This window comes from Hyperolius riggenbachi, chromosome 5 (genome assembly GCF_040937935.1).
Source record: "Hyperolius riggenbachi isolate aHypRig1 chromosome 5, aHypRig1.pri, whole genome shotgun sequence".
Lineage (NCBI taxonomy): Eukaryota > Metazoa > Chordata > Amphibia > Anura > Hyperoliidae > Hyperolius > Hyperolius riggenbachi.
In genome coordinates, this window is record NC_090650.1 from 353399757 (window position 1) to 353414973 (window position 15217).

Here is a 15217-nt window from a genome sequence, read left to right on the forward strand (position 1 = left end):
TATTATAGTGGGAAGGTCAGTTGATAACCAATTAGACAATATCAGGTGTCTGCCTGCACATAACAGATGTGTGATTATCATTCTAAATTGAAAGGGAATTCCCTATGTTTAGTATGGCAAGAGCAGCGTTTGGTGTGTACTTGGTAGAGGAGTATTTGTCAATAATTTTGAATAATTCGTCCCAGAATGGTTTTATGTGAGGGCATTCCCATAGAATATGAAGTAGTGTTCCAGTTTGAGAACAATTTCTCCAACAAAGTGGGGATGCATTAGGGGAAAAAGAGGCCAACCTACGAGGGGTCAAATACCATCTCATTATTATTTTATGTAAAGTTTCTTGATGGGCCAAGCAATGGGAGTATTTTCTTATGTAGTTGATTGCGCAAATTAATTGGTCATTAGTGATTGGAGTACATAAATCAGTGCTCCATATTTTAGCATATTTATCTAGTTTATGGGGATGAGCTTCCATTAAAGTGTTATATAATATTGATATTCCTCCTTTTATTTTAATGGGTGAGTTCAAAAATATCTGTATTTCTCTTGGAATTCCAGGAGTTTTTATTTGTCCTTGAGCATATAAATGATTAATTTGCAGATAAGTGAACAGTTCTTTATCAGAAAGCTTAAACTCATCTTTTATTTGAGTAAAGGATTTCAATTTATCGTCTTCTAACAACTGATTGATGTATTTAACCTTAGCGTCCATCCATGGTTTTAGATTTATTGAATGGATCAGGAGTTTAAGTGTTTCAATTGGAATATTGGTGATGAGTTCAGTTGTAGCAGAGGGTGTCTTATATTTGAAGAAGCGCCAAGCTAGGAATGTGGCTTGTATAGTAGGGTATGGCGATTTGTTAAAAGGCAATTTCATTAGTGGTAGGGCTAAATATTGCAGAGGAGAATTACCCATTATTTTAGCTTCCATAGAAGACCATCTTTTTTCTGAGGGTTTCTGCCACCAAACCTTCGACATATCTAAGAGACATGAGTAGTAATAAGTTTCCAAACAAGGCAAGGCTATCCCCCCTTTGTGTTTAGGGATTAAAAGAGTGTTTATGTATGGCCTAATTTAAAGTGCAAATCAATATTAGTTATTTTTAGTAATCCGCTATGAGCGTTTCCCTTTCATGTCACTTTCAGACACCGTTTTACTGGCCTAAAGAAATGGGTGGATGCCCATGAAACGCGATGTCCAGTGTTTTGCATAAATTATTTTTGACTATAAGGTTAGTCATCCTCGAGGTAATTTTTTCTTGCTTTTTTTTTTTTTTTTTAAACCATCTTATACTTCCTTTGGGGTGCCTCCCTCCCAGTGCCCCACCTCCAAACCCTCCTTTACAATTCATATTTTTGATTGTGTCAAAATTTTGACCTAGTTCCATTTTTTGTCAGGTAAAATTAGCATTTACGTCAAAATTAAAAACTTAAAAACAACATACAGAGGAAGAAGAGTTAGGCCTCGTTTACATTGGGTGGCTTGAAAAAAGCGTGTGTAAAACCGCTTGCGCACTTTTCAGTGCATTGCGCTTTTTTAAGCATGTTTTGCTTATTGTAGCAGTTGTCAAAGTTTTGTTTTTAGATGTAATTGTATTTTTTTTCAATTGGAGTAAAAAACGCATGCGCTTCTATGCGCTAAAAAAGCGCACCCATTCATTAACTTTAATGTGTGCTATACAGCTCAACGCACAGAAATGCATGCAACACTACGTTTTTGTAACGCAGCTTAGCGCAGCACATGGATGTGAATCAGGCATATTTAATTACATTGGAAAATCAATACCTTGCAGAACGCAAAGGGCAATGCGCTGTGAAAAGCGCACAGAAACGGCCCTGATGTGAACGAGGCCTAATACAAACAACGTTAGTAATATTGTTTCCAAGTATATATATCACATAATAATGATAGAGAATTACAAAATAACTTACCTGTCTTCCAAACTAAAGTGTGCAAACAAACCAGATTCTCGCAACAGTCCCACTGCTGACCTCCAGTGGTGGTTCTCTAATACTGAGGTATTCTAGAGAGTACAACAACTGCTATAAGCATTAGGAAGATTTTGTGAAGTACAGTACAATTCAGTTTTAAAGACTGCTTCAAAAGTATAAAAGCCATCATGTGTAAATACTCTTGTGCTGACTTACTAAGACATCTCAATCTATCGTCCAACATCTCCAGCATGAGAGTAAACCAGCAAATCTGGACTGGACTAACAACAATTTTCTGCAATTATGTTAGGACTTTCCACCTTATCCTGCGTCATATCAAGTTTTAGAGTTCCTGATAGGTGTGTGAATTTCTGGTTGTGCAATTACAATTGCTTACAGCATCCTTAATTTTTTTTCCTTAACCCAGGACAGGCTAGGTGGGTTTATTTAACACAAAACATTGCCGTAGATGCGTGCATGAAAATACAGCCACACAAAAGTTAATAGAAGAACCCTTAGGGCTGAAATCTTTGTACTATATAATAAAGGAAAAAAATCCATTGGAGGGGTCTTAAAGGGACTCAGAGATGAAACTAAGAAAAGATTTTATACATTATACCTGGGGTTTCCTCCTGGCCCATCCGCCTGGATCGCTACCATGCGCCACCGTCCTCCGCTGCCCACAGCTACGAGAACCGGGTCCCGTCACTGACGTCATCAGAGCCAGCCTACGCAGGAGACGTGCGTTCTCTACGTATCTCTTCAGCGGCTGCTGGAGAGGTACGCAACCAGTGCACTTCTCTTCCGCTAGACTGGCTCCGACTGATGGCAGTAGCGGGACTCGGTTCTTGTAGCTGCGGGCAGCGGAAGACGGCGGCATGGTAGCGATCCAGGCGGATGGGCCAGGAGGAAACCCCAGGTATGTATAAAATGTTTTCTTAGTTTCCTCTCTTGTTCCCTTTAATAAATCAGATCCTTGAAACAATGGCAGGCATTTAACTGAAATATGAATGGGCAATCCTAGCTATACTAGTAGTGATATGCAGTTTTTCCTCCATGTAGAATGTGCTCATCATAATGTCTGTAAAGCTCCATAAAGTCCCATCCACTTTAGAGCTAGCAATCCAGCATTTGAAAAAAAAAAAAAAAAATAGAAAAAAAAGTCTAAGAAAAACGGACAGAAAAATGATAAGAAATATTTTGAGGATTATTTTTTAAAACTTTTTTTTTTTTTTTTTTTTTTTAAGATAGTTAGGTTGATATTTGTGGATAGATTTTAATAAGGCACTGTACTTCCATAGAGGATAAATGGGCAACTGTCTAGTGCCCCAAGCCTACTTTAGAATCAGTACAGTGCAGGTAGTTCTTGGATAACGAACGAGATAGGAACTATAGTAAACGCGTTGCATAGAGCAATGTGATTTTATTGGAATCTTCCAACTAGCATTTGGAATAAGCCATGGTAGTTTTCATATATGAAGCCTTTTTTTAATACAGTAGGGTTGTTCAGAACACAACTAACCAGCAGTCTCAACCAACCAGCAAAAATTGCCAGCAGTACTCACAGTAATGAAGGCCAACGTCTTAGGCTGTTTGTGGGCTTCGATGTTCTTAAAGAGACTCTGTAACATGAAAAACCTCCCCTGGGGGGTACTCACCTCGGGTGGGGGAAGCTTCCGGATCCTAATGAGGCTTCCCACGCCGTCCTCTGTCCCACGGGGGTCTCGCCGCAGCCCTCCGAACAGCCGGCGACTGTGCCGACTGTCAGTTCAATATTTACCTTTGCTGGCTCCAGCGGGGGCGCTGTGGCGACTTTCGGCACGGAAATAGACGGAAATACCCGATCTCCGTCGGGTCCGCTTTACTGCGCAGGCGCAAGTTTCCGGCGCCTGCGCAGTAGAGCGGACCCGACGGAGATCGGGTATTTCCGCCTACTTCGGCGCCGAAAGCCATCAGAGCGCCTGCGCAGGAGCCAGGAAGGTAAATATTGTGTCACCGCTGTACGGAGGGCTACAGCGAGACCCCCGAGGGACGCAGGACGGCGTGGGAAGCCTCATTAGGATCCTGAGGCTTCCCCCACCCGAGGTGAGTACCCCCCAGGGGCCGTTTTGTCGTTACAGTTCCTCTTTAAAGGGACTCCGAGCTCTGATTAAAAATAAAATTTGAACTTACCCAGGGCTTTCTCCATCCCAGCCCTGGTCGGGACGTCCCACGCCGGCCTCCTGGCTCTTCTCCCGGCGGCTGTCCGCATAGCGCGGACAGGCTGGGCCCCCGGGCGACACTGGCGAGTGTCAGGGCTTCTCCTTCCCTATACGTCACGAATGACGTCACACGCCGGCCGCCACGCGTCATGACGGAGGCCGGCGTGACAGCACGGCGCATGCGCGATTAAACCGCGCATACGCCGTGCTGTCACGCCGGCCGCCGTCATGACGCGCGGCGGCCGGCGTGTGACGTCATTCGTGACGTATAGGGAGGGAGAAGCCCCGACACTCGCCAGTGTCGCCCGGGGGCCCGGCCTGTCCGCGCTATGCGGACAGCCGCCGGGAGAAGAGCCAGGAGGCCGGCGTGGGACGTCCCGACCAGGGCTGGGATGGAGAAAGCCCCGGGTAAGTTCAAATTTTATTTTTAATCAGAGCTCGGAGTCCCTTTAAAGTGAACCTTAGCTGAGTGCTAAAATAGAAAAAGAAAAAAAGGTTTCACTTACCTGGGGCTTCCCCCAGCTCCCTGCAGCCGTCCTGTGCCCACGCCATCACTCACTAATCATCCAGTCCCCCGCCGTGGCTCAGTTTAGTTTTTGGCGACTGCGAGCCAGTGTGCCTGCGTGGCCCTGCCTGCGTGTGTCCTCGATCGTGCTCCCGTACCTGTGGCCGTCCTTTGCAGGTACAGTACGGGTACTACGGTGAGTGAAGGTGCGGGCAGGACGTCTGCAGGAGGGAAGCCCCAGGTAAGCAAAACCTTTTTTTTTTTTAGCACTCAGTTAAGGTTTACTTTAAAGACTGGGCTCCACAGCTCCCCCGAAGTTAATATACTTTCAATTACTGTATTTTAACTTGAAGTTTTAAATCAGGATGATACAATTTATTGGCTAACTAAAAATAAGAATAAGCAAGCTTTCGGCTTTGCAGCCTTCGTCGGGCTTACAATCCTGTTTGCTTGCAGGATGATGGTACAAATGGTATCATCCTGATTTAAAAACTTCTTGCTTTTACTGATGGCTAACACGGTACAATACCATACTGCTGCTACTGTATTTTAACATGTAATACAGAGTTCATGGTATGTATATAGAGTGGGGTATAGTACTGGCCTTTCATCCAGTTTGACCATCTACAATTTTTCTAGAGGCATGTGCGGAAATGTTATTAAGAACTGGCTTGCTTGGAGACATAACTAGCCATCCCAGTTTATACATTCCCTGTATAACTTACTAGAACACTTTTTATTTATTTAGAATGGATACATTTTTAATCACTCCTCTCTGGGAAGGTAACGGTTAAAGGAACCCAAGGTGTGTGACCTATGGAAACTGCCATATTTAATTTCCTTTTAAACGATATCAGTTACCTGGTAGTTCTGTTCTTTCTGGTCAGTGGTGTCTGAATCACATACCTGAAACAAGCATGCGGCTAATCTTGTCAGATTTGTCATAGACATCTGACCTGCGTGCTTATTCAGGGCCCATGGCTGTACTATTCCGTTAACCGGCCGCAACCACCAGGTGGCGTTAATTACTATTCCCCCTCCAGGCCGCCATGGATAGTACCGTAGGGAAAGATGCAACTCTGGTGGAGTTTTATCGCCACCTAGTGGATGCGCCCGGCTAACGGAAGAACCGCAAAAACAATTAGAGGCAGAGGATTAGGACAGCCAGGCAATGTGCATTTTTTAAAAGTAAATAAGCATATCTGCTTTCATATCCCTCATCTCGGGCTCCCTTTAAGTCATCTATATTTCAAGATCTTTGGATCTGAATTATCAAGATATAAAGAAAATTGAGACAAAGCCAAAGTACACCTGAACCAAAAGGGATACGGTGGCTGCCATATTTATTTCCTTTTAAAATATACCAGTTGCCTGGCTGTCCTGCTGATATCTTTGGCTGCAGTAGTGTCTGTATCACACTGAAACAAGCATGCAGCTAATCCATGCAGACTTGCGTTAGAGCACCTGATCTGCATGCTTGTTCAGTGTTTATGGCCAAATGTATTATAGGTAGAGGCACAGCAGGACAGCCAGACAATGTGCATTGTTTATAAGGAAATACATATGTCAGTCTCCATATGCCTCACTGTTCATGTGTGCTTTAAGCAAGTCCACAGAACAACAGTATCAATCAGCTGAGAACTTATTCATTGTTCTGAGCCACTGTTTAAAGAAAACAGAAGTTCCAATTGACTCACTTACTTTGTATAAAGTTGCTAAGTAGTGGTTTGTTTTTATTAAAAAAGACTGATTCACACCAGGATGATCCAGGTCGTGTGTTGCAGCGGCAATTAAACCCAGCAGGACATCCCATGGAGTGAGAGACTTGGCAAGCTGCAAGAGACACATTGACAGGTATTACTGTATCTAGTTATGGGGAATCAGGTTGCAGCAAGTATGAGAAGATGAGCACTACAGCCTTTTCCAGGATGAGAAAGCTGTGTTGTGTTTACATCTCCACAGTTTTACCTTGGGTTCTTTTAAATAACAGTACATGGCCTGAGTCACATCAGCAGCGTGTACTGCGTTGTGATATGGGTTCTGACTGTGGTAGTCTTCTTGAACCATAACTGCAGAAAAAAGAAAAAAAAAAAAAAACAGAAAAACAGTTTAAACCATTAACATTTAAAGGTTTAGTTCCACACTGAAACTAGCTCCCCCCCATTTAAGGATCACAAACAGCCGATGGACCAATCAAAACAAATCCTTGCCCATGAACATATATACTAGTAGGCTGGGGCTACGCTATGCTGGAATGTACCACTTGAAGAAGAGCTTGGGCACATGTAGCACTAGGGCTGGTTATGCTGTTGCTAGCACTGGATTTTTGGTTAGCAGCCAATATCTTAAATGCGCGACTCTATACATCAGCAATTTCATCTTCTTATTCACCAAATAGACATATGGAGATCCGGCACTGCTTCTAGCTTTAAAAAGAGCTTTATTGTCAGCGGCTCTTTCAATATGCAAAAAGATTTCAAAAAATATTCATGCAGTACAATACATGTAGGTGCACATACCCGTTGTGGTTAGTGAAGGTTGTGGGGCATGGTGGTAAGAACGGCCCGCCTAACGTCCGTTTCGCTTCAGTAGCGTCTTCAGAGGCAGTGTGGCAATTCACGACTGTCCGTTTCTGGGTTAAATACTGTGTGGGGAATCATTTCCGGGTCATATCGTCGCCTCAACGCGTACATAAATACGCATGCTGCCACTAACGTACGCATGAATGCGTAATGACGTCAATGGAGAATGCGTATATTGCCGGAAGTTCCCTGCGTCGTTTCATGCTTACGTAATTACGCATACAGCCAATGATGTACGCATGAGAGTGCATAAACATCAGTGGAAGTATGCAAACCATGCTTAAGATTGCCATCTGATAGACAGGAAAGATATAGTGAAAAAGAAAAAGAGGGAAGAAACAAAAGCGTAGGAGAGAGATTAGTGTTCTCATTTGACTATAACCTAATGGCAGATGCAATAAGACGCAATATTTTAGAGAAATGGAATATAATAAAACAGGATCCATCCCTGAAAGATATTTACAAAGAGCCGCCCTTAACCACTTCAGTGCCGGGGGGGGGGGGCTGCCTGATCGGTGCTGCGGGGGCTCTCCAGCCCGCAGCACCGATCAGCTGGCAGCCAGGGCGATCAGGCTTCCCCCCTTTTTTCCCCACTAGGGGGATGTCCTGCTGGGGGGGCCTGATCGCCGCCGGCTGCCTGCGCTTGCGGGGGGGGGCTCTTCAAAGCCCCCCTCCGCAGCGCTTCCTGGCCTCCTTCCCCTTCCCTCCCTCTCCCTCCCCGTGTGAGGCGGCGCAGGACGGAATTCGTCCTGCGCCGGATAGGATAGGCTTCAGCCTATCAGGTGCCGGCGGTCCCCGGCCAATCAGAGGCCGGGGATCGCCGATCTCAGCCACGGCGCTGCTGCGCAGCAGCGCCGTTTAGATGTAAACACCGGGGAAGATCTTCCCCGTGTGTTTACATTTACCCTGCGAGCTGCGATCGGCGGCTCGCAGGGTGTTCACGGAGACACGCTCCGTGAACTGACATGGAACGGCCGCTCATACGAGCGGCCGTTTCCATGGAAGCCACTTCAGGATTCAGGGGCGTAGTTAAGCGTACGCCGAATCCTGAAGTGGTTAATAACTTTTAGACGAGCCCCGACCATAGGCGATAAAGTCACCTCCAGTGAGTTTACAATGCCAAGGGAACTCAACTGGTTAGAAAAAAGGCAGACCAAAGGCAATTACAGATGTGGACATTGCTCGATTTGTTCACAATTGGGTAGAGGAAGAAACATACGAGTAGGCCCTGTGGACACGAAAGTACAATACTTCTTTACCTGCCAAACAAAGTTCGTGGTTTATATTATTTGGTGCCCATGTCACCGGTTCTACATAGGCATGACAACCAGAGAAATGAAAACTAGAGTGTTGGAACACTTTAGATCTGTAGATTCAGGGAAAGGATGCCCGAGGCTCATAGAACATGTCAGAATGGCTCATGGAAGTAATGCGAACTGCTTAACTTTTGCTGGTTTGGATCATATGCCAGTGCCACATAGAGGAAGCGACAGAGAACGATTACTCTTAAGAAAGGAATCAACTTGGATCATAAAAACGGATGCGATGGGCCCTCTAGGCCTGAATGAAAATATAGAAATGGCATGCTTCCTAGATCCTTAGAGTATAGTTTAGCCTCAAGAATTTGAAAGTGTAGAGTAGGTCCTTTTTTATGTCTTTACTATAGCATATGTTGTTTTTAGAGGTTGGGGGCGATCTCTGTATACCGGGAGTGTCATAATGGGGCTGATTGGGACGTGTGTCTCTGACTTAGCTTAATTATGTAAATGAGTTTAAAACTATAATTTCTCTAATATGGTCCTTTGACACTGGAGGGTCATTTCCCAGTCATAGCTCCATGAGGCTCTCAGCAATTTTTGGCGGGAGCCTTCCGTACATTCCTTGGGGTACAGAGATATTCCCCTATTCCCTATTTTTATTATATCTTTTTAAATGTTAATACACTAGCCCATACCCGTTTGTGCTGCCACTTTGTGGCCATGTAGCAGATTGCTAGACTTAACACGTAATGGCAATCTTAAGCATGGTTTGCATACTTCCACTGATGTTTATGCACTCTCATGCGTACATCATTGGCTGTATGCGTAATTACGTAAGCATGAAACGACGCAGGGAACTTCCGGCAATATACGCATTCTCCATCGACGTCATTACGCATTCATGCGTACGTTAGTGGCAGCATGCGTATTTATGTACGCGTTGAGGCGACGATATGACCCGGAAATGATTCCCCACACAGTATTTAACCCGGAAACGGACAGTCGTGAATTGCCACACTGCCTCTGAAGACGCTACTGAAGCGAAACGGACGTTAGGCGGGCCGTTCTTACCACCATGCCCCACAACCTTCACTAACCACAACGGGTATGTGCACCTACATGTATTGTACTGCATGAATATTTTTTGAAATCTTTTTGCATATTGAAAGAGCCGCTGACAATAAAGCTCTTTTTAAAGCTAGAAGCAGTGCCGGATCTCCATATGTCTATTTGGTGAATAAGCTTGATATCTGTGTTTCTTGATCCTGAGCACGCTGTGCTGCATATGTGCCAATACCTGGTGGAATCTATGTTTCTTTGGTTTGCAAGTGGTGACATATTTTGAGTGCCGCCGTAGTGCCAGTCGCTGTATCCTCCATTGTATATAATTTCATCTTCTTCCCCACCCCCCCTTCCCCATCGTTCAACTTACCCTGACCAATTCTAAACAACAAGCCCCCTTCTCTCCCCCCCCCCCCCCCACCCCCCCCCCGTCATTCAACTTACCCTGACTAGTCCCCAACTACAACAAGCCTCCGTTCAATAGGTACAACACCTACACTTTTAACATTCATTTTGTGACAAACCTTTTCCTTACCAACACCTAAGCTTAACACCTTCCTATGTTCTAACCCCAACATCACCCACTTTTTAAACAAATCTAGTCCTAGTTTGCTGGGTCCATTACATTCCACAATCTTAGTGAATTACCTCCAATTTATTGCTGTCTGCAATAATAATAATAATAATAATAATAATAACAACAATAACAACCAACAACAACGAACAACCAACAACAACAACAACAACGACATTTGTATAGAGCATTTCTCCTGTCGGACTCAAAGGGCTCAAGAGCTGCAGCCACTGGGATGCACTCTACAGTGTTAGGAAGTATTGCCTTGAACTCCTTACTGAATAGGTACTGACCCTAGCCAGGATCCAAACCCTGGTCTCCCGTGTCAAACGCTGTGCCCTTAACCAGTACACTATCCAGCCACCTAGAAAGCACCATTACTTACCTAAAAATCTCCGTAGTTTCACCATGTCTAACTGGAAGTGATCGATTAGACCATGATGACTCAAGAGATGAAAGGTCAGAGTGACTAGACTATTTCCTGGAATGAAAAAACATGAACAAGGTTTGTCACTTTTTATCTCCATAATGTAAAATGAAAAGAAAATTAAACTTGTAACAAGTACACGTACACACTTAAAATGACGGTTAGTAATTGTTTCGGGTGATTAGAAGCAAATGCAGTACAAACATGTTGCTTGGCTTTTACCAAACTGTTCTGTGATTAGAGGGAACGGATGAGTGGGAGTCGCCCCACTGCAGGAACTTCATTAGACTAACAGTAGCATCGATTATGGGATATCAAACACCATGGATCAAAGCATGACGCCGAGGACATTGTGGGACACCAGTTTCAGGTGACAAAAATCCAGCAGGTGTACATAGCTTAACATGAGAAAAACCTTATACATTTCCTATCCTTTCCTCACTGAACTTACTATAAAGTAAATTCTTATTCTACCCCAGAAGAAAGTGTATGGATTTAAAATAAGGATTGTTTGATGTAAAGGTTTGTCTTGAAGCCTTAATTCTGCAACATAGTATATTGAGTTTTTTTTTTTTTTTACACAAAGTGCTTGGGAGAAGTCCATTTACATGCAGTGATCCAGCAGGTTACAGAAGAAAGTGGTGCCTGATTCCCACCTGCTTCAGCAGACCTTCTGTGGCTACATTTTAAGTGAACCTTAGACACTGAAGCGAAAGAAAAAAATAATTATAATGATTTGTATGTGTCGTACAGCTAAGAAATAAAACATTAGGAGCAGAGACATAAGTTTAAAGAGAGTCTGAAGCGAGAATAAATCTCGCTTCAGACCTCATAGTCAGCAGGGGCACGTGTGCCCATGCTGAACCGCCGCTATCCCGCGGCTAAACGGGGGTCCCTTACACCACGAAATCCCCTCCGAGCGCATCCCCTCTTCCGGATTAAGGCAGGGCTAACCGCCGCAGCCCTGCCTCACGCGCGTCTGTCAGCGCGTATCTCCGCCTCTCCCCCGCCCCTCTCAGTCATCCTTCGCTGAGAGGGGCAGGGGAAAGGCAGCGATGCGCCGCTGATAGACGGCGCTGAGAGGCAGGGCTGCAGCCGTTAGCCCTGCCTCAAGAGCAGCAAAATCTACGACCAAGTTGGTCGTAGATTTTGCGGGGGGGGTGTTGGGGGGTCAGGGACCCTCGTTTAGCCACGGGATAGCGGCGTTTTAGCAGGGGCACACATGCCCCTGCTGACTATGAGACAAGAAGCGAGATTTAATCTCGCTTCAGTGTCTCTTTAATACTGTTTCCAGTAAAGAAAGAGTTATGAAACTCCAGTTATCTAAGCAAAAGAGTCATTGAGCACCATGATTTTCAAAGTCACAGAGAGCTCGGTCTTCTTGTTATCTCAACTGTCAGTCACTGTATTTTCTTTTTCTCTACAGAGATTGGTTCAAAATTCACTAGCCTGCTCTGTAAAAGCATTTAGAATGCGGAGTAGTGTGCATACTGCAAATATTAGAGAATGATGCAAGGTTATAAAAAAAAACAAAAAAACAACTATATAACTGAAGATAAAAATATGAGAATATTTTCATTGCTACTAATGTTCTAGTAATTATCCGTACTACACAATCAATTCATTATATTAGAATTCTTTTTTCACTTCAGTGTCTGTTTAAGTGAAAATACAATAGCAGGTTTTGGATTGGCACACCTTGCCGTGGATGATTGGGTGCTCAGCCTTGATGCAGAAGCAACATCGATCCAGTATAAGCAATTCAAGTTCGGCTGGCACACCAGTATCAATATTCCAAACAGTTTTATAGTATGCACAACATGACAAATGGTTCGGGGCCACAGAGGGTCCCCTACATCAGATAAAGTGCAGACATACCTGTCCGTCGGTATGTCTGCACTTTATCTGATGAAGGGGACCCTCCGTGGCCCCGAACCAATTGTCATGTTGTGCATACTATAAAACTGTTTGGAATATTGATACTGGTGTGCCAGCCGAACTTGAATTGTTTAAGTGAAAATAAACTCATAAGATAAACAACTGCATCTGTCCTACTCCTTAAAATTACATCTAGATATTCCATGTTTTATGTTATGTTTAACCACTTCAGCCTTCAGTTTCACCTTATGCATCCGAGCAACTTTCACCTCCCATTCTTCCGCCAATAAATTAATTAGGCTTTCTTTGTGTGTTACATTTTGCTAAGAGTTATTTTTTTCTAAATGCAATTTGACGGTATTATTAAGAAAGAAATGGAAAAAAATATAATTTCTCAGTTTTCAGCCATTATAGCTATAAAATAATACATGCTACCATAATTAAAACCCACATATTTTATTTGCCCCGGTTATTACATCATTTAAATTATGTCCCAATAACAATGTATGGCGTCAGTATTTTATTTGGAAATAAAGGTGCATTTTATCAATTTGCGTCCATCACCATTTATGAGTTTATAATTTAAAAACGTATAGTAATATACTCTCTTGACATGCATATTAAAAAAAGTTAAGACCCTTAGGTAACTATTTATGTTTTGTTTGTTTTTTTATTGTAATTTTTTTTTAATTTTTTTTTTTTTTTTATTAAAAATTGTATTTTTATTTTTTTGGAGTGGGGAGGTAAGCAGGTAATTTTAAATGTAATTGATTGTGTATATTTTAAAAAAAATGTATGTAGATGTAGTTTTACTATTTGGCCACAAGATGGCCACAGTCATTTTTTGGTTTTTCATCTCGTAAGTGAGAGCTCTCGATGACAGGAACTGAAGGGATGGCGTGAAACAGAAAAATCACGGCTTTTCAGAGAAGCCGTCGGTTTTTCTTATGGAGATATAGATCAATGAATGGGAACTGTATTCCCATTCATTGATCTCCGGGGCAGCGGAAGGCGGCGGAAGCGCGCCCGATCCAGATAGACGTAAGTGGTTAAAGAGACACTGAAGCAAAAAAATTATGATATACTGAATTGGTTGTGTAGTACGGATAATTAATAGAACATTAGTAGCAAAGAAAATAGTCTATTTTTATTTTCAGTTATATAGGTTTTTTTTGGTTTTTTTTTTAAATAACATTGCATCCTTCTCTAATATTTGCAATTTACACACTACACAGCATTCTAAATGATTTCACAGAGCAGGCTAATGACCTGTTGAAACTTTCCTCTGCAGAAAAAACAAGATACAGTGACAGACAGTTGAGATAATAAGCTTCAAAACCCAGAGCGCTCTGCGACTTTGAAATTCTGAAAGCTCAGTGACATTTTTTTTTGCATACATAACAACTGGAGTTTCGTACAGTTTCGTACAAATCATATCATAAGTTTATTTTCACTACAGATTCCCTTAAAAAAAAAAAAATAGATGTATTCTTAGGTCCATACTGTCTTTCTTTTAGGAAATAAACCCAGCACCATGAAACATCCTTCTCACAGAATGGTCCAACATATTGTTAATTGCGCCAAGGTTACTTCGCTTCATGCTGGAAAAACTCATATCTGGACATAGAACAAGTAATTTCACGGATTCATAGAATTATGATCCATGAACGCATGATTACCATGATTGAAGATAGGATGTCGCGATTTACCAAAACTTGGACCCCTTGGGTTGACTATGCAGACAACACAGATATATGCTACTTATTTATTTATTTTTTTGAGGCGCTGCGGGATCTACTTCAGCAGTCATATTTCTTTGTGCTCTTACCATGGCTTATATTATGCTGATGACCCTCGGACTACCTTCTTAGCATTTCTCTGTGATTCTGATATCATTAATGATACAGTGTTCTTTTCCTTTTTTTCATTTTTGTTATTTCTTTCCTTTTTTGTTTATTGCATATTCTAGAATGACCTTCACCATAAGCCCTGCTGACAAACTATTGTAATGTTTTTGCCTAGCCCCTACATGGAGGCATTTTGTTGCCTTGGAAATGGTGAACTTTATGTGAGTTATTTCAATAAAAACATATTGAAACTAAAAAAAAAAAAAAAAAAAAAAAAAAGTAGATGTATAGTTTTCTCTCAGCTCAATGACAGTCTGCCCCATGTCTCAGAGAGCTAAAATATATGTAATATTGCCCTTTTTTGCTCTCCCCTGCTCTCAGAAGCCCCGTTCTCTGCCAGGAAAGTATTTTACAGCTGTTATTTCTCATCAGTGAGGGACTCTATAGTCCGACTGGTCCCGAATGGAGAATAACTGTCAGTTGCATTGCTGAATATTTTCTTTTTTACCTGCCTGAATGAGTTAAGGAGCACAGTGTATTTGTACGCTAGGCACTGTACATACACATCTATCACATATCACTTAAAGGGAACCTTAACTGAGAGTGATATGGATGTTTCCTGTTAAACAATACCAGTTGCCTGGCAGTCCAGCTGATCTCTGTGGCTGCAAAAGTGGCTGAATCACACCCTGAAACAAGCATGCAGCTAATCCAGTCTGACTTCAGTCAGAGCACCTGATCTGCATGCTTGTTCAGGGGCTGTGGCTAAAAGTATTAGAGACACAGGATCAGCAGGCGATTCAGGCAACTGGTATTATTTTAAAAGGAAAAATCCATATCCTTCTCAGTTTAGGTTCCCTTTAAAGTAAACATGCAGGGGGGGGGAAATGGTGCCCCTGGTGGGTCCTTACCTTGGGAGGGGAAAGCCTCTGGGTCCTAAAGAAGCTTCCCGT

The 15217-nt window shown here is 42.8% G+C and overlaps 1 protein-coding gene across 2 annotated transcripts in view; it reads right to left on the reverse strand.

The window, feature by feature from the left end:
• PDE7A (phosphodiesterase 7A) overlaps nucleotides 1–15217 on the reverse strand; it is a 137985-nt gene that overhangs the window by 21056 nt on the left and 101712 nt on the right. For both annotated transcript variants that reach the window (XM_068237443.1, XM_068237444.1), the window contains exons 6-9: nucleotides 10498–10593; nucleotides 6604–6704; nucleotides 6337–6468; nucleotides 1930–2021 (exon numbers count right to left, since the gene is read on the reverse strand). In XM_068237443.1, the coding sequence (XP_068093544.1) occupies nucleotides 1930–2021; nucleotides 6337–6468; nucleotides 6604–6704; nucleotides 10498–10593 (421 nt within the window). The remainder of the gene's footprint in view (nucleotides 1–1929; nucleotides 2022–6336; nucleotides 6469–6603; nucleotides 6705–10497; nucleotides 10594–15217) is intronic.